This window comes from Telmatherina bonti, assembly GCF_933228915.1.
Source record: "Telmatherina bonti genome assembly, chromosome: 14".
Lineage (NCBI taxonomy): Eukaryota > Metazoa > Chordata > Actinopteri > Atheriniformes > Telmatherinidae > Telmatherina > Telmatherina bonti.
Window position 1 is genome coordinate 11,455,688 of NC_136612.1, and position 20,380 is coordinate 11,476,067.

The 20,380-nt window shown below is 40.3% G+C and overlaps 1 protein-coding gene across 1 annotated transcript in view; it reads left to right on the forward strand.

Moving 5' to 3' along the window:
* Nucleotides 1–20,380, forward strand: part of caskin1 (CASK interacting protein 1) — a 152,550-nt gene that overhangs the window by 53,884 nt on the left and 78,286 nt on the right. The window contains exon 2 of the mRNA XM_079253398.1: nt 18,461–18,512. Coding sequence (XP_079109524.1) covers nt 18,461–18,512 — 52 coding nt within the window. The remainder of the gene's footprint in view (nt 1–18,460; nt 18,513–20,380) is intronic.

Genomic DNA, 20,380 nt, shown 5'->3' on the forward strand with positions numbered 1-20,380 from the left:
CAGGCCAGCCGAGAGACATCCGGCCAACAAAACTGCTTCATTTGCAAGGAACTAAAATGCAACTGTTAGGTTCCCAAACCAGATGCTTGATTCTCCTCGACTACATCTGAAGATCCTGGATCATGACTATTTGCTGGTCATATTGTTGGAGGAGTGTCGCTTGTTTTGTAGAAAAAAGATGACGAATGAGGTGAGTGTGTAAAAGTAGGGGCTTTAAGCATCAAACGATTTGATTTGATTGTGATATAGATGACTGCGATGCGATTATAAAACCATTAACGATACATTTTCTTTCCCTTTGTGACTATTTCATACTTTTCGAGTGTAACATGTAACATGGTTTCTCATACTTGCTGGGACAAACAGCGAAGAAGAAAACTGGTTCATTTATTGGTTAAACCAGGAAAACTTCTTCTTCCACCACATCAGAGCGAAACGTGGAACTGCATCAGATCCTTGCGGTCTTGGCTTGGTCGTATTTCTAGCAGAACTGTTACTGTATTCTTCCACGTCCGACTGCGAGACATTTCTCCCGTCCGGAGCTGCTTATTGCTCTACATGCATGTATGTTTGGGTTGTGTTTACCCCAAGCGGCAACCTTCGGTGGTTAAAAGTGAAACCTATGCGCTAGGGCCTGGCTCCAAAACAGAGCAAATCCCCATAGACTCCCATGTTAAAAAGACCAACTTCACGGCAGAAATAAACATGTTTACAGCCTGGTTCAAAAACCATTTTCGGTTTAATAGGTCAGGTTTACCTTCATGACAACTGTGGGGGGAGTGAATTTTTTTCTAACTCGCCCGTTTTAAAGTAATTTAATCTCGAATTTCGACAAATTTAGGGGCGTGTCCTTTTGATTGACAGGTACCAATCTCTGACTTCAAGTCAGAAGAACGTAGAACAACTGCGATTTTTAGCCGGTTAACAACGTAACTTAGCTTTAGCCCGCTTACCTCCGTTAGGTGGTTAGCTCCTGTTATCTCAGGGTTAGCTCGGTTAGCTCTTAGCTACAGAAAGCTCGGGGTTCACTCGATGTCAATCATCCACCATGACGCTCACAGCCCCCCTCTCAGCTCCACCTCTTTGCCCATATATGTATTTTCCGGGCGAGACGACACGCATGCCCCTGCCAAGATGGCGATGGTAGGAACTGCCCACCGAGCTTCAATTCAGCTATTCAGAAACCTATGGATGACGTCACAGAGACTCTCTTTATATACAGTCTATGTTTTACCCACAATGCCCTTTATCTTTACATTGTAGTCTTCTTTCTGGTTTTGGTTAATTTACAGTGAACTAAGACTTTTGTCTGCAGGGCAATCAGAATTCACATTCTCACAACTGGACAAAAAAATCCCACCAATAGACAAGGCCGGATTATCCAATGGGCATTATGGGCACAGGCCCAGGGGCCCACGCCCGCTTGGGGCCCACATAGGGCAAACCCCACCAGTTTGGACATGAAACAAAATGTACAAAAAAGCCAGATAGTTATACCACAGTGTCTAGTGTATTGCTTTTGGTACAATTGGGCAAAATGAAAGAAATGTTGTTTTACAGAGTATCATTCACAATTTTTACAAAGCTGCGGTGGGGAAGGGGGCCCCTGGAACACTCTGGGCCCAGGGGCCTCTACACTTTTAATCCAGCCCTGCCAATAGACACTTAACAAACTTCCGCTTTAAATGAAAGGATTTCATGTTTAGCCATCTTATGTGCACGACAAAACTCCGCTGGAGCTCTGCCGCCATCTTCATCATAAGAAAAGATCTCTGTCACTACTATGTTGCTAAGAGACCTTTAAATTATGATGAAGCCACTTCCTGTCAAATTTCGACCAATCAGAGAGCTTCAATGTCCAACCAAGAGCAGCCGAAGGTCAAGTGAGCAGAACGTGCTGTGTGTGTCTGAAAAGAGGACATATAATGATCCTCTGGCTGGAATAAAGCAGAAAAGATGTTTTTGATGCTCGTTGGGGTTCGGTTTGGGAGGATAGCTGGTAAATAGAAACAATAAATAAGCGTAAATGAGGAAAAAAGTAAACATGTAAACAGTGTCTGTTGTGTTTGTCTCTATGCCAATATTTCCCCTGAAAGCCAGGACTTAAGAAAACGATGTGCAGATGACAAAAGGCTTTGTCTCTGTTGATCTGTTAGTTATAAACCTGTTTTTCTTCTTCTACTTGGTCTTTATGTTGCTTTATCTGAAATGAAAATCTAAAAACTGAGGCTGTCCTGAAAAAAACAATCCGCAGATGTTGGCTGGAAGTAAAAGCGTTCAGCTTCAGCATTTACATGCAACAAAACCCCCCTAAAATCAGATTGGGCAACAATAGCACCGAATGGCTTGGAGGTTTTTGGGTTAACAGTTAAAAATTAGATTTTTTTTAAACATTTGTCCATCAGTTTTGCATCTTCCATCGAGAAAACGTTGCGCCCTCTCATTGGTTACACTAAACAGCTAATCAGAAAGAGCTCTGTCTCCGCCGTACAGGTTGATTCTGCTGAAAGAAAAGACGCTGATTGAGTCTGACTGACCTGATGCTGTGTGCATACCCGAAACCCAAGCGAGACAGATGTTCATCTGTGCTTACGACGTGCCCCATGGCTGACTGTCGGCTTGGTATACAACATGCCTTTTGCCTGAACGCCCACATGAGAGGAAAAAAGGTCATTTAAGGAACATTTCTTGTGATTTGTGTTCCGAAAGAGACAACTTTTGCATTCCTGTTTGATTCTCTTATGCACTTTGGCTAACATCCGTGCTTGAAAAGAGGCTCATGAATAAAACTGAGTTGATTCTGCTGGAGCAGGACACAGACGCACGGAGACAGATGCTTCTTTAACGCCTGTCACTGTTATTTCTGAGTTTTTAAAAAATGCGTGAGACGGTAAAGAGGGACTGTCCCTTTCCTCATTTGCAGGACCAGAGGGAAGGATGTTCCGAGAAGGCGGATAGAAAGACAGAAAGCTGGAGAGAGGGGTGAAGGAAATAGTCAGAGGAGGTGGGGGTGGCGGGGACGGATCGATCTGAGCCAAGAAAACAGGTCTGCTTTTAGAAAGCACTCCAGAGTCCAGAGAGCTGTTTTCCATCCTCGCTGCCAGAGACAGTGAACGGAGAGGACAGAGGAAGGGGCAAAGAGCTGAAAACACAAGCTAAAACAGCTGGGGGGGGGGGGATCTCACTTTATACAGTTACATGATGTTTTTTCATTCAGAATAAATAATTCGGAATTAATGTATTCTTCTACGAGTTTACATGGACACATTAATTCTGAATGAAGGTTTACATGAAACACGTCCTCACTTATTTCCTCTTTAGAGCGGCGGGTTGGGAAGGGTTCTGATTGGACAGAGGGTGCACGTGACGTATGACATACACCAGAAATAAACAAAGTTGGCTCCCTGCTTCTCGTCTTTTCAGTCGTAACTTGTAAAAACTACATAATAAGTACCAGTTTCGTAGCTATTTTTATTATAAAATTCAAGTTCCAGCTCAACACGAGCATACTACTTCACTTTCTGCAGCAACTGAGAAGAAGAAAAAAGATAGACCACCGAACACGGGAGGTAAAACAACGTTTAATCGGGACAGGACGAGGGACAGAGGAAATAAATGGTTCGGAATTAAACTGCGAATAAACCAGCTTAAATCGGAAATAAGCTTAATTCCAAATAGAAATTTACATTAGGAAATAAGTGTTTACATGGTCGTTTTTCACCAGATTAAAGCAGAATGAACTTTTATTAAACAGGAATTAAAACTCCTATGTAAATATAGCAACTATCAAGTAGGATAGTCAGCAGAGTTAAAATGTCTGTGGTTAAGTTAGACACAGGAGACACATACTTATGCTAATGTTTGATTTTTAGATTGTATCAAAGGTAGAAAATAAATGTCAGACAGGAGAGTACCAGATTTTATTATAAATGTGAAGTAGCAGCTCAACACAGCCATACTACTTCACTTTTTACAGCAACTGAGTTTTACCTGAGAATTAATTTAGAGCGGAATGAAGGTTTACATTGACAGAGGAATTAAATAGTTCGGAATTAAAACGCGAATAAACCAGACACTTACATCGGAATTAAGTTTAATTCGGAATAAAAATTAACATTAGGAATTACATGGTTGTATTTCATCAGTTCAAAGCGGAATTAACTTTTATTCGGAATTAAACAGGAATTAAAACTCCCATGTAAACGTAGTGAATGTGACTAAAAGAGTGTAGAAAGCAGGATTTTAAGCCAATAACAGACACTGCTCCTCTTTCCTTCCCTATGAGGATAAAATCAGCCCATAAATAACCTCTCAGGATCTGCTTTTACCTTCTCCAGCTGTATTTAATAGTTGGCATATGGACGCTTCTGACCTTTTCCCGCCTGCATGCTTGCTCATGCATTCACAATGCAGCAGAATTAAAAAAAAAACACCATAATGCCTCTGAGCTCCCACCAACCTTTGACCATTACACGTTGAACAGGAGGGATCAATACGGGCATGGAAAGCAGAGCAGATCTGCTGTGTTAACCGAGCTTTCACTCAGACTTAAATGTCACGTGCTGAGGTGAAGCGAAACAGGAAGCCGGTTCTAAAATCACTTAGAAGCACTGAAAGGCTGTTTTATTATGCGGTTCACTGAGGTTGTTTTGGCAGCCGTCGTCATTAAAAAGCAGACATGTGAAAGGGTTGGTTGTACCTGCGTGATGCATTCAAACAATGTGGGAAAAAGAGAAAAACTCTTCTAAACTCTGCAGAGTTACGCAGCAAACAGCTAAAAAAACAAACATTTTTCACTTTGTTTTCTGTACTTTACTTGTAATTGCAGGCAGAATGCCAAACTCCGTACAGACAGACAGATTCCCTCAAGGTTCAACATTTTTAATTGACTTCATGGTATCAGATTCTTATTTCAGAGTTTTTTTTTTCCTTTCCTGGAAGATAACTAGCCTCCAGCGTTTTCAGAGAACATTGACTGTCTGAGAAAGTTTATTTTCTGATTACCACTCAAGCCTCAAGACACTCATGTGGAAAAGAAAGCACACTTTTACATGTAAGGACAAAGTGGAAATGAGTCCGTTTCAGAAAGTTGCTTTGTTTGGGGAAATGTGAACGCACCAAACAAATTCTGATTCAGATCAACAAAGCGGATTTGGTCCGCTTACAAAAGCAGTAGGGATGTGACGAGACGCTTTTGTCCCGATTCGATTTTTTTGGGTGCCGATTCAATTTAAATTGCGATTCTCACAATTCTTTGATATTGCTGATTTTTGTAGATTAAAAACAAAATAAATGTATAAAACTTATTTTTTGCTTGCAATATTTCTTGATTTCAATTAGAAAATAACGACACAGTAGCCAGACCATCATTTTTCTGCTATAACGCCCCAGAAGATCAATAAAAACAATAAAAATGACTAATTTTTTATAATGGATTATTTTTATTTGTTTGAAAAAAAAAAAGTTTTTTTTTAACAAAAAAATTCATTTTAAAATTGTGAAGCAAAAAAATCCAAATTTTTGATTTTTCGATTTGATTTTCCCACCCCTGAAAAGCAGGTCTCGGTCCGTTTCAAGTGCACCAAGTGGATTACAAAGTCACAAAAAAAGTCGCTTTCTGCATTTGGCGTAGCATTGCATTGTGGGTAAATACAAGGGATTATAGAGAAACGCTACTTGAACAAACACACGTTGATGTCTTGAAACGAATCGGGGTCAAACATGGAGCGATAAAGAGATACATGGTCGGAGGAAACATATCAGCTTCTTGTAAGAACTCCATGCTTGGCTCTCAAGTGGAGGAAATGGAAAAGCTGAAGTGTTTTCTTCTTCATGTGGGTCTTGTCCTCTCTTTTGGTAAATACTAATACAGCGCCACCTCTGGTGGGAATGGGGATATATTATTCTAATGGTTTGGCTCGTTTCACCAAAGTGCAGCGTGAACACGATTGCGGTCCGAATGGATGCCCCCCCCACAACTGAGCCGAGTCCCCAATCAGACCAAGTCTAGTAGACTATCCTGATGTGAATGCACCCCAACACTGAGTTACTATTTAATAGGGCTGTGACAATATGCTTTTGTCCCGATTCGATTTGTTTCCGATTTTTTGGGTGCCGATTCGATTTAAATTGCGATTCTCACAATTCTCTGATATTGCTGATTTTTGTAGATTAAAAACAAAAAAAATGTATAAAAATCTTTTTTTTTTTGCTCTTCATTTTTCTTGATTTTAATGAGGAAAAAACAACACAGTAGCCAGATCATCATTCTGCTGCTATAATGCCCAAGAGGACAAGTGAAAAGATCAATAAAAACAATAAAAATGACAAAAATTGTGTAAAGGATTATATTTATTTATTGGAAAAAAATCGATTTTAAAATTGTGAAGCAAAAAAATCAGATTTTTCTATTCGATTTTCCCACCCTTACTATTTAATATAACGTAACATAACATAATGTAACGTAATATGATGTATACTCTCCACCAGAGACAGCTCTATGTCAAGAATTACTAAAGGAGAACACAGACGACAAAGAGCAAAACATGGAGCTGTATCAGGTCTTAAGTTGATCCTTTTTCTGTCTGAACTCTTTCCGGGTTTTTCACATCGGACTGGGAGACATTTCCTCTGGCTAGAATCTCCTTTTGTCTCACGCACGCGTAAGTTTTGGTTGTGTTTATGTACTTTGCTTTGTAGTCTGAGTCCTGTATTTGCTCGGCCTGAGGTGGATCGAAATTTGGGTTTGTTAAACTGAATCCAGATTCTTTCTAAGTGACTGGACTTGGATTCATATAAAAAAAAAGCTGGCTTTGTAGAAGTGCCTGTTTCCTGAAGAGTTCATCTACAGTGGAAAAAAAATAGTTCACAAGAGCAAAGCTGCCAAATTTTCCAAGTAGTGGATACCCAAGAAAGTTGTTTCCAAGTACAAACCCAAAAACGGCGTCTCTCTCCATGTTAGCGTGTTAAATATGAAAGTTGATGACAGTAGAAACAGAATCAGACTGAAGTAGTTGGTTTTTGTTTGGAGGGGTTGCAGGAAAAAACTTCTTTCTAAAAAGAACATGGCTTCATCTGAACAAGCCACACCTGCCCATCAGGCTGAAGTGGTGCTGTTTGGTCGTGATGCACCGTAACATGCTGGGAAAAAACCAAACACACCCAACTGTGAAGCACGGTGGAGGACGGGTGATGATCTGGGCTTGTTCTGCAGCCACAGGACCTGGACTCCTTGATCATCGCGGTCACTGACCAGGAACTCCTCTGTAGACCAAAGTATTCTGGAGTGAAAGGTGAGTCCATCTGTCTGACAGATAAAAGCTTGGCTAAAGCTGGGTCATGAAACAGGACGACAAACCCAAACACAGCAGCAGATCTACTGAGAATGGAGGCGTTGACCCGATCCAAGTCCAGATTTCAACCTGACTGGAATACCGAGAGCTGTGCAGAAGACTCGACCAAAACCCGATGACTACATACAGAAAACTTTGCCTTAAGTTACTGCTGCTGAAGCTGTTCTACAGGCTAATAAATCACAATGTAGTTTTTCAGATGCTGCTTTGCGTATATTTATAATTACAACCTTAGAATTTAAGAGGGCTGTTTTCTTTTCTAACTTCTGCTCTTCTCAGATACGGCGATCTTTAGATTTACAATGCAGATGCTCTTCTCTCCTCTGGCATGTCTGGCTGGACAGAAATCAGGAGACACTTTGACAGCAAGTGCAGATTCAGCCTCACAGCTGCCTCGTGAAGCAAACAGGAGACCAGAGACAGATGGTTTAACTATTCACTCCTTTTGAAAATATGTGTATGAGCGTGTGTGTTGCTTCAGCTCTGTGGAGTGTTTGGATGTTTTTTGGATGGATGGCTCCTGCCTAACCACGGTTACGCTGGTTGTCATGGCTATTTACATGAATGCTGTCCAGCATCTCTAAGCAGCAAATACAAAGACTCACAACAGGCCTGGACACAGTGATAATCTGAACTGGTTTCGACTTAATTTATCGGAAGTTGAGGAGGTCTCATTACTGGCCACTCTGTTGTCTGAAAGCAGCACTGAAATATTTATGACCAGCCATGTGTTGCTAACTGACCCACTTGAACGTCTTCAATCGCTACTGTGAAGAATCCTAATTTCCATTTTATTTAAATCTGTAACATGATGGATTTTTGTCTTAAATACACGTCTTCTACACGTCTCATCCAAAGTTCAGCGTTCAACTGTTCAAATACATCATAATAAAGTTGAAAGGAGAGTTTTTCTAATGAAAATAGACTGGAAAAGAGCTGCTTGAGATGTTTTTTTTTTTTTTTTACAGCACAAGGAAATGGCAGGATGTTGTATTCCTGCAGAAATAGAGCTAGTGATCTGACCAATCATGTGTAGGAAGAGTGAACAGAGGCAGCTTCTCATATAACCTGGCAGGTAACTCATGCATCTAATCATTTATTATCTGGAGTAAGCGTTAGCCTGTAGAAGCCAACAAGTTCCAGTGACCCGTAGTCCAAACACTGCCTCTACTGGGCTTTTTCATACAGATTAACCAACAACAACAACAATATCAGTCCCACCAGGAATTTTTTGTGGTGAAATCTAAAATGCCAGAAGCTTCTATGGAAAATTTGCTTTTCATTTATTTATTTAGTCACTATTTTTTTTTGCAAAAACACCTTAAATTATGGAAAATGTTACTTATAAGAATAATATTTATTAATTATATTAAAATTACAACATCACAAGAGTATACACGAAGCGGCAACCTCCGGCGGTTTTAAAGCCAAGCCTATGTGGAAGTGCATAAAACTGTAGTTCCCCCTTCATCCACTAGGGGCTCCAAAACAGAGCGAATCCTCATAGACTCCCATGTTAAAAAGATCAACTTCACAGTAGAAATAAACATGTTTACAGCCTGGTTCAAAAATCCATTTTCGGTTATTAGGTCAGCTTTACCTTCATGACAACTGTGGGGGGAGTGAATTTTTTTCTAATTCGCCCGTTTTAAAGTAATTGAATCTCAAAGTTCGGCAAATTTAGGGGCGTGTCCTTTTGATTGACAGGTACCCGATCTCCCGCTTCAAGTTAGAAGAATGTAGAACAACCGCGGTTTTTAGCGGTTAACAATATAACTTAGCTTTAGCCCGCTTACCTTCGTTAGCTGGTTAGCTCCTGTTATCTCAGGGTTAGCTCTTAGCTACAGGCAGCTCGGGGTTCACCCGATGTCAGTCATCCACCATGACGCTCACAGCCCCCCTCTCAGCTCCACCTCTTTGCCCATATATGTATTTTCCGGGCAAGACGACACGCATTCCCCTACCAAGATGGCGATGGTAGGAACCGCCCACTGAGCTTCAATTCAGCTCTTCAGAAACCTATGGGTGACATCACGGAGGCTCCGCCCATCTTTTTATATACAGTCTATGATTTACACTCTGCTTGTCGTTCTTGTTTTGTGCTGGTACTGTTTAGGTACATATTGTTTACATGTACATATTGGTACATCATCAACATCAGGGAATCTTCTAAAACCTGCAGGACACTGTCTTTTCTAAGACCAGGATTGAGAATCCCTGCTCTAGTCAAGTCAAACACATACATGTGGATTTTTTGAAGCCAAAGTGATGTAAGTTGTACAGAAAGAGGTCTGACATGGATTACTCCTGATGGAAGTGGTGAATTCCAGCATCCTTCTCTGCATCACGTAGATGCAAGTCGTCCATATCATGGAAGTTGATCTGTGTCTATATCAGGGGTGTCCAAAGTCGGTCCTCGAGGGCGACTGTTCTGGCAGTTTGCATTAAATGGATCGTAGTTTCAACAAAGTTCCGCACAATGACGGATTGAGTCAGGTGTGTTGGAGCGGGAATATGTAGAAAACCTGCAGGCTTGTGGTCCATCAGGATCACAGATGAACATCCCTGCTCTATATTATCGATGTCTTTTGCACCTTCCTCTGATAAAACCATAGTTGGTCTTTCTTTGGCACATGGGACCAGATTTAACCCTTTCATGCATAGTGGCCCTGTAGTGGACAACTTTTAGTCTCTTTTTTCTTGCATATTCATGAATGAGGATGGTATTTTTTTTAAAAAATAAACCACTACAGTGGATGTTAGTGAGTCATCCAATACGTTTCCACTCACAGGAGAATAAATAAATAATGATATAACTGAACATAATGTAATCACACAAGTTTGCCTTTGCAATTAATAGGAAAAGAAAATGATACAACTATATTTTTATAGAAGATTTACACAATATAATTGTGATTATATCTTTTTAGAAATATTTTATAGAATACATTAAAATAAATAATAAATCATGATTAATTCTAAATATCACTAATAAACAAAAGTACCAAGTCTGTAGAGGTAAAACACTGTATTTAAAAAAAATGTTGCATTATTTTTTATTAATTTATGCACGAAAGGATTAAGGAGCTAATCTATGCACTCATCCGACAACAGAATAATCATGTCCATAATCTTGCAAGTTGCAGTTTTGAAGCAGTGTTGGAATGTCGAGCGAAAATGGTTTTCCAAGGTACTCCCAGGCCCATGTGAGTGTGTTGATCATTGTGGAATGATGGTCTCATGCAGATCTAAAAGCTCATACTGACCCAACAACTGTTTCTGTTTTTGATCTTTTGATTTCTGAAGATTCGGAATCTTTGAACAAATTGCAATTGCAAGAAGACTTTTTTATTCCTTTTTCATTTAATAGATTACTTTTTTTGGAACCCATTGTGGAGTCTTTGACTGAGTTTTTCCACAAACAGTTGCTCCCAAATCTTTCCTTTCTTTGAAAGCTAATCTTTTGCCAGATACTCCTTTTATACCCAAACATGACACCCTCACCTGCAGTTAATCTAATCTGCTAATTTTAGAATTTGACAGAAAACTGATTATATCAGCTAATTTGTGCTTTACTGTAATGGACTGGCAAGCTGTCCATGGTGCACCTGCCTTTCGCCCAATGATTCCTGGAAAGACTCCAGCTTGCCACTACCTTGAATTGGACGAAGTGGTTAGGAAAATGGATGGATGGCTGAGATTGTTTTCTTGACACATGCTGCTACCATGAAATTCAAAATAAGCTAAAAAATTTTGAGGAAATGGTAAAATGTTTGTTTTAAGATCTGATATGTTGAATATTTGTATTTACTTTTTAGACGGCGTCCAAACTGTTTTAGAATTGGGATTGTTATAACATTAGCAATGTGTACAGCAAATCATGAAGAAATAAACAGACCGTCGTCACACACAAATTTGGGTTAATTATGGATACATTAATATGAAATAATGGACTTCATGGATTGGCTTTTTTTTCCCCATTCCAAGTAACTTTTGTTTTTGTGGGTTGTAACTACTCTGGTCATAAAAAGTCCACGCATCTTACTGAAGCATAGGTTTCTTTATTCCATGAACCACGAAACACCCTGAAAACTGAAAGACAAAAATGTCTTTTCAAATTTAAAACTCAAATATTCCTTTCCAATCACCAATAAATTAGAAAACATTCACGTTTTAAATACAATATATACATAAACTAAAGAAATAGCTCAACAAACATACCGTGTTCACCTTTCAGACCAGCAGTAGAATTGTTAAGAGCATAAAACTCTTCCTTATGTCTCTATTACTTGACTCTTTTTGGTGCTTAGTGAACAACTTCACGGCGCAGCCACATGACCCATGACGTAAAACTCTCCCCCCTACAGAAACAGCAGCACAGCGATCAAACAATGGCCAAAATCATCAAAGCAGTCTAGAATAATACAACCAAACACAAAAAAGCTAATAAAATAATTAATTTAAGAAAAACAGCATGAATGACGACTTCTGACGTTACTATGGCAACACATAAACATTGTGCCGAGTATGCTGCCAGCTACATGGGGGGTTTTGAGCTCTCCTTCATTATTGTCTGATTAAACTGTTATCAAATCTTCCAATTTGTTTGGATAATCTGGAATGTCTACTTTCCAGACAGAAGCAACAGCATCACTGCAGCTGGTAGCTGAAAGTTGGCAACCCCACAAGAAACAAGAAAGACTGCAGCACAAGCAAAATGCTGCTTCTTTGCTCCGTGAATTATGAACAGTTGCTGACATTTTGCTTTTGTAGCACTTTATGGTGAAGACGTCAAGCTGATTTTACGTATGGTTCGGAATGAGACTGCAGGAAATGTGAAAAGCTATAATAAATTATCAAACTACTGCCGACATCTCTTTGAAGCTACAGTGTGTGCACTAAATTGATGGTTTGTTGTTATCTGTGTTGAAGTTAAATTTTCAGCAAGACCCAGATGAAAACAAATCTGTTAATTAAAACTGAACATCTGGACGTTTTTTTCCATGGAAAACTATTCATGGCCTTGAATTAGGAATGATTATTCTTTCTTCAGTGAATGACGATTCAATCATGCCACTCTGACCCGTCTGGATCTGGCAGCGACTATTCGCAGCTAGCAGCAACTGCTGCATTGTTCAGTCTTGCTAGCTTCTTGTAGTTTGTGCTGTCGTCTGATTTCATTGGTCCGTCATAGCTCATGCAAAATAAAAACAACTCCATGCCACAAGTAGTCGGGATTGGTTCTCCATGTCTTCTATCTGGAAAATGACGGCTATCTAACATGACTTTATACTTGCAAACAGAGGAATTCCTACATGAGTTAGTTTGCAAACAGGTCCGTCCGTCGCATTTACAAGTCACTGTAGAGGATAAAGGGGGTCGTTTGACCAGTTTATTTCAAGTAAAGATCACACAGTACGTATGGAAAGAGGAGGACATGAAAATCTTGTTCAAAATAAGTAAAGACAAAAGTAGAACCACCATCCTTGATGTTTGTGCATCCTTCACAAACAACAGCGAAATGTAGAGTTTTACAAGGAGTTAGAAGGGGTAATGAGGGAGAAACTCGACGAAATGTCGCAGCAAATCTTCCGCAGAAAGTGGAAAACACTGAAACAACACTACCTGGCAATAGCCTTCATTCTTGTGGCTTATGCACTAAACACCTTTAGATAGCAATTATACTTTGTCTAAATTTTAGAAATGTAGCTTTTATTTTGCAAATGCAGCTTCTGACTGTTTTTTTTAATGCCGCTGTGATGTTGCTCCGCAGCATCCGGAGGTTGAAAAATCACAACGTTTTATCCTTCCCAGTGCATCTTTTTACAGCAGCGCATCACATGCTAGCAACTGGATATCAACACACCAGCCATTTTGAAATTTCACTATTGCTGATTCAATAAAGAAACCCAAGAAGATTTTAAACAGAGAAAGTGATAAAGCTACAGATAATACAAGAGTCAGCATCAGACTGACTTTTATTGGCTGGTTTTTCTTTTCACTGTCGCCTGCCAACCCTCTACATCACAGCCGTCAAACTCCAGTCCTCGAGGGCCGGTATCCTGCAGGTTTTTGTTGTCTCCATACTCCAACACACCTTTCCAAAACTAATGCGTAGGTTGACAAGAAGCTGTTGGATCCATTTGATTTAAATCAGGTGTGTTTGGACAGGGCCTCAAGTGCCTCAAGTGGAGGAGTTTAAAGAGCGCGAGATCGACAGACGGATCGGTGCGGCGTCTGCAGTAATGCGGACTCTGCGCCTGTCTGTCGTGGTGAAGAAGGAGCTGAGCCAGAAGGTGAAGCTCTCGATTTACCAGTCGATCTATGTTCCTGCCCTCACCTATGGTCATGAGCTGTGGGTCGTGACCGAAAGAACGAGATCTCGTATACAGGCGTCTGAAATGAGTTTCCTCCGCAGGGTGGCCGGGCTCACCCTTAGAGATAGGGTGAGGAGCTCGGTCATCCGGGAGGGGCTCAGAGTAGAGCCGCTGCTCCTTCGCATCGAGAGGAACCAGTTGAGGTGGCTCGGACATCTGGTTTTTTTACCTCCTGGACGCCTCCCTGGTGAGGTGTTCCGGGCACGTCCCTCTGGGAGGAGACCCCGGGGAAGACCCAGGACACGCTGGAGGGATTATATCTCTCAGCTGGAACGCCTCGGGATCCCCCCCGCATAGTTGGCAAATGTTGGTGGGGAGAGGGAAGTCTGAGCTTCCCTGCTTAGGCTGCTGCCCCCGCGACCCAACCCCGGATAAGCGGCATAAGATGGATGGATGGATGGATGGATGGATGGATGGTGTTTGGGCAGGGAAAGAATTAAAACCTGCAGGATTCTGGCCCTTGAGGACTGAAGTCTGACACCCCTGGTCTACATACTCAGAATGGGGTTTGAATCATAAACTTTCAGTGCCAACCTTGTATGAACTCCATTATTATAAACTTGACTATTATTAATTATACAATCAAATTGGGTTGAAGTGGGTAATTATAGGTTTGGACTGTATCTTTAAAAGTGCATTGAGACGGCTTTTGTCATGAACACAACTGCCACTAAATGACACAGGCGAGGCTCCTTGGATCAAAGCGCATCCCTTCAACAGAACGAGGAACAGCCTGCGAGGTGGATTTTCTGGTAGCTTGTGAAAAGCAGATGCACTGAGTCACAAAGGTCTGTTTCAAAAACATGACGTAGCTCTGGGATTTTTTCCTTTGGGTGTGTCCATTTTCCTCTCTCATAACTAGGCTACACGGAGACCGGGGTCATAGTTTATGGCTGGTAGCCATGATATAATGGTGTCAGGAGGTCACGGTTGGTGGCTGATAGAACAGACAGAGTGGTTTGTCCTTTTTTTTTCTTGGGAAGAAGCCAGTCATTGTGACGAGCTTATCAGTAGGGAGGGCAGGAAATAAAACAACAAGCAGAAAAACTTCATGTCTGTTTCCTCAGTTGCTTTGAACCTTTCTTTCACCGCAACTTCACCACATTGCTTTATTAACGGACACGTATGGCTCAGCCACAACACATGCAGGATGTGATTCTGCCTTTGAAAGCTCTTGTGTTTGTGTACATGAGAGATGGAGTGAATCCCTGCATTCAGTGGCCAGAAATAGTCTGCAAGGAAATCAATGTTCCTCTTGCAGTGCTGCTGGGAGCTGTCTTCTCTACAATGGAGCAACTGTCCTGTTTCCTGCACCCTAGAGGGAGCATGTGTGTGTGTGTGTGTGTGTGTGTGTGTGTGTGTGTGTGTGTGTGTGTGTGTGGCAAATAAGGGGAAAAAACTGAGAGAAAATGGGAGTGTGCAGGCTCATCGTCGCTACGCCTCAGTTCTGCATCATCAGCTAACAGGAGATATAAAAACAAAGGGCAGGGGATGAAAATAATGAGGGGGGAAGCAGCTGAATGTTCTCTTAGTGGACTTAGTGCATGGTTACACTGATGTGTGTGCAGATGTGTGTGTGGATGCACGCATGCAGGGATCTGCCAATGTTATTTCAAGCCAATGTGCACAAGATTGTGTGTGAATAAACTTGACCTGCTTCAAATCTCCTCTGCTTCCTGACTTCCTCTGACCGCCTTCCTAAGTTACTCCTGAGGCTCTAAAAGTCACAAAATGTGGTTTAATGTGCAGAAAATAAGGTCCTGGACTTAAATGCTGGAATTTTGAATCAACTTACTAATCCAAAAATGCTACTAGCAGGATAGCCGTTAAAGTCCACAAGCAAACAGGCATCCGAAGTGAGGCTGAGACATTAGAACTGTCCAATATGACATCTGCAATGCTCTGCCTACGCAGTTTGCAGTCTGTGCTACATTTGCTCTTAGCTAACTCCTGACCTCTTGGGTCAGTGTCTTGCAGTTTCTAGATGTTTCCCTGCTGCAACACACATGACTCAAATGAATGCATCATTATAAGGTTTGTGGAGAACTAGGCAGGAAACGTTTAAAGTCTGCACGACAATGGCATCATCTCTGTTCTTCATTAAATACCATAGACTGTATATAAAAGATGGACCGAGCCTCCGTGACGTCACCCGGAGGTTTCTGAAGAGCTGAATTGAAGCTCGGTGGGCGGTTCCTACCGTCGCCAACTTGACAGGGGCATGCGTGTCATCTTGCCTGTAAAATACAAATATGGGCAAAGAGGTGGAACTTAGTAAGGGGCTGTGAGGATCATGGTGGATGATTGACATTTAGCGCACTGAGCTGCCTGTAGCTAAGAGCTAACCGAGCTAACCCCGAGATAACAGGAGCTAACCAGCTAACGGAGGTAAGCGGGCTAAAGCTAAGTCACACTGTTAACCAGCTAAAAACCGCGGTTGTTCTACATTCTTCTTACTTGAAGCGGGAGATCAGGTACCTGTCAATCAAAAGGACACGCCCCTAAATATGCAAAATTTTTAGATTAAATTACTTTTAATGAGCGAGTTAGAAAAAATTTTACTCCCCACACAGTTGTCATGAAGGTAAACCTGACCTATTAAACCTAAAATGGATTTTTGACCCAGGCTGTAAACATGTTTATTTTTTGCCATGAAGCTGGTCTTTTTAACATGGGAGTCTATGGGGATTTGCTCTGTTTGAGTGACAGCCCCTAGTGGATGAAGGGGGAACTGCAATTTTTTGCACGTCCGCATAGGCTTCACTTTTAACCGGCGGAAGTTGCTGCTTGTTAAATACAGATCTTACGTCCATGTTTTTGCTTCCTTTACGTGCATATTTCCTTCCGCCAGGGAGGTCACGGAGGTTTGTTTATTTGTGTGTTGGCAACTTCATAAAAAAAACTACTGGACGGATTGTCATGATTTTTTTTTTTTTTCCAGAACAGCTCTCTGCCTAACTTTGATTCCATTAAACTATGGGACTGATCTGGATCACCATCTGGATCCTGGAATGTTTTTGAAGAGGACTATATCATGGAATTAATATCGAGCTATTTTCAGTATAGATATCAACCATAGATCTGGATCCCGACAGAATTCTCAATATTACCATCCAGAAGAGGAAAAAAATCTTTGGGATTTTCTTCACTGCAAGAGAACAAATGAAGATATGAACATGCAGCAAACACCACAATATCGCCAAGACACTTTGGACTCATTATCAGTGTCTGTTTGGATCTTATAGTGTATCCATATAAAATGAAAATAGGACTAGAACGGCGGTGGGAAAAAGAGGCTGACATTTTGTCAGGAATCCCGTGGGTCACAGGATTCCTGCGGGATTCCCACAGGATGGGAGTCAATTTTACTTTTGATCAAGTTATTGGGACGGTAGAGGATAAAAAGTTAAAGGGAGCAAACGGGAGCGGGTACCAACCAACCAACAATCAACAAAAGAAAAGGAAAAAAAGACGAGCCCTGCCATTTTCTAGTTTTCGCTCAATAATCTCACAATGTAACCCAAGAAAAAAAGAACTACACTACCCAGAAGCCAACACTGCTTCCCCGTCAGAACTGAAATAAGAAAAGGAATGGAGTTAGCAAACACCCGCGGAGAAACCAATATGGATTTACAACGCAGCGTTAAAAGTAATGACGATTAGGTTAGCAGAATTTAGTCATTTAATCAAATTCAACTTATTGCATAAATAATTTATATATTTTAAAAAACAAGAGCGGGAATCATTCTGAGTGGGAGTGGGATGGGATTGGAAGTCATTTTTTATAAGGATTGGGATGGGATTGGGATGGGAGTGGAAATTCCACTCCTGCATCACCCTTTAGAAACTCCAGTCCTCGAGAACTGCAGTTCTACACGTGTTGGGAGTTTCCCTGCTGCAACACACCTGACGCACATCAGACCGAATCAACAGATTTATGTAGAGCTTGACATCAAGCTGCGAATTGCTTATCTTTTTTAGCCAGGTGTGTTGCAGCATGAAAACTACTAACATGTGCAGAACTGCGCTTGAGGAGCGGGATTGGTCGCCCCTGGACTAGAACATAAGCTGGAAATCACAACATGGGTAGAAATGAGCTGCTGGGTGGAGGTCTGCGGTGTTTGAGTCCTTTTCTAGTTCAGTATGTTTTCATACAGCTTGTGGTTGTGTAGCCCAACGTAGCAGAGTAATACCACTGGAAGTCATGGGGGGGCAGTGCTGCATAGTTGAGCTTTTATGCAACCAGTTAAAGGAACAAAGAAGACAAACATGTACTGCGTTAAACGGCCAAACAGACCACCAGCGTCTACTGTGCTGCCTCTTTTTATCTCTTCTCTTTCTGAATACGTCTACATCGTAAGCTCATCTTCTTCTGATAATACAAAAACATAATGCAAGCAAGACGTGGCAAAAGTGGGTTTAAATCTGTTGCAGATGGATTTGCTTGGTTTTTATATTTAATTCTGTCATCGCTCTGAATGATGTCATTCATTTGAATGATGTGCGAATGTCATAACCACGGGGCTGAAACGACATGCTGTGATGCATACAGCCGCTCAGACAATGACTCACAATCAGAGAACGACCTCTTTGTTTTTATTCAGGTGGAAATATTACAGAGTTCAATGTTTTGTTTTGTTTTTTACATGTTTTACATGTTTTTATTGAGTGAAACATCAGTAAATTTCACACGTGGAGACAGTTACTGATGGTCTGTTTGGTTTGTTTCAGAGCTGCTCGGGTCTGCGAAGAAAGTGAATGTCAACTTCCAGGATACAGATGGGTGAGTTGCTTTTCTTTCCCTCCTCCCTGTTCTTTTCATCCATTTTCCATTCTATTCACTGTCTCTCTCTCCATCCTTCCTCTCTTGTCTTTTAGCTCTGTCCCTGTTCATATGGAGGCTTATCAGGGTACTTTTACATTGGTCTCCATGGTATTAAAAGCTGAAGGATTAGCCCTCAAACCACTTAGCTACAGGCTAGAAAAGTGTGTTTATCGGTGCTTATGTGACGTTGTAAGAGTATGATGTTATTTAAGAGTTACAGATTCGTGCAGCCTCACATCACAGCTGCTGTTTGGTTCATAAAAATTCAGCACGATATTTGGCTACATGCCTACAAGTGTTCATGACAACAAGCTGCTGCTTGTGATTACAAAAGGAGAATAGCGGCCCACATTGATGCAGTCTTTTTACATTATAAAACCGAGAACATTCAGAGAGACAGAATGCATAACATCTTCACATCTTTATTTAATATTAAGAAGCTAAATATTCCATTTTTGAGGCTGATATAAGAAACATTTAAAAAAAAAAAAAACTTGTCTGGAAAATACAGATAAAAAATTATTAGATTTTTCTTCTTTTGCTCCCTTATAACTTGAAATTAGAGTTGATTTGTGGCAGGTTTATTTTACCTGGTTAACCTCAAAACCCTACAACTCAGAGGATACAGAATGCTTCAAACAAGAACACTAAAAATAAAATAGTTGAACTGACTCAATTTTTGCTATTATAACAAGTAATTAAACTAAGTTTATCCAAGTTCAGAAATTAACTTCCTAAAATTCACCAGTTTGGATTCAGACTCCCTTAAATCAGATTTTAATTCAAATAAAGTTTCAGTCACTCTGACTCAGTTGTATGAAAAGTCAACTTCAAAGATTCATTGTGTTCTTGATTAAATATTTTATAATATAGCATGAACAGAAAGTATTTCACATCATGTATTGAATGAAATTTAAAATATTTCTCATATCTATCTATCGATATCTAAAATCTGGATTTTTTGCTTCACAATTTTAAAATAAATTCTTTTGTTAAAAAAATCATTTTTTTTTCAAATAAATAAATAAAAATAATTGCATTATAAAATTTTTGTCATTTTTATTGTTCTTATTGATCTTTTTACTTGTTTTCTTGGGCATTATAGCAGCAGAATGATGATCTGGCTACTGTGTTGTTTTTTCCTATTTGAATAAAAAGATGACTAACAGAAAATAAGTTTTAAACATTTTTTTGTTTTTAATCTAAAAAAAAATCAGCAATATTGAAGAATTGTAAGAAGCACAGTTTAAATCGAATCGGCACCCAAAAAAATCGGAATTGAATTGGGATACAAGCACATCACAGCCCTACTATCTATCTATCTATCAATCTAGACATAGCCTCCACTTTGCAGCTAATTTTATGTCAGACTGCACTGTTAAATAAATCCAAAACATGTGGATGAGTCCACTTCCAAGCTCCCTGTGCTGTAAATAACAACGTGGTCTGATGACGTCACAGCTACAGGAATTATCAGAGGTTATGCCAAACTAACAAACTTACCTGAAAAACTAAACATGACGTCGCTTATATTTTGTCATTTTGAGTTGAGGAGACATAGCCAAAGACTTTGACAGTTAATATGTGCATGTTGTGTAAACGTTGTCCAAAAAAACAAAAGTAAAAAGAGACTGATAATTTCTGATATTAAGTTTTAATAGTGATATCTAAATGTAAACACAACACAGGCAGTAAAGCATATAACTCAAATTTATAAAGTGGAAATCAATAAATTCCTGCAACATATGTATTTCCCATGAGTCTCTGCATTTCACAGTTGGTACTAAATTACTTATATAAGTCCAAATATTAAGTTGAATTAATTT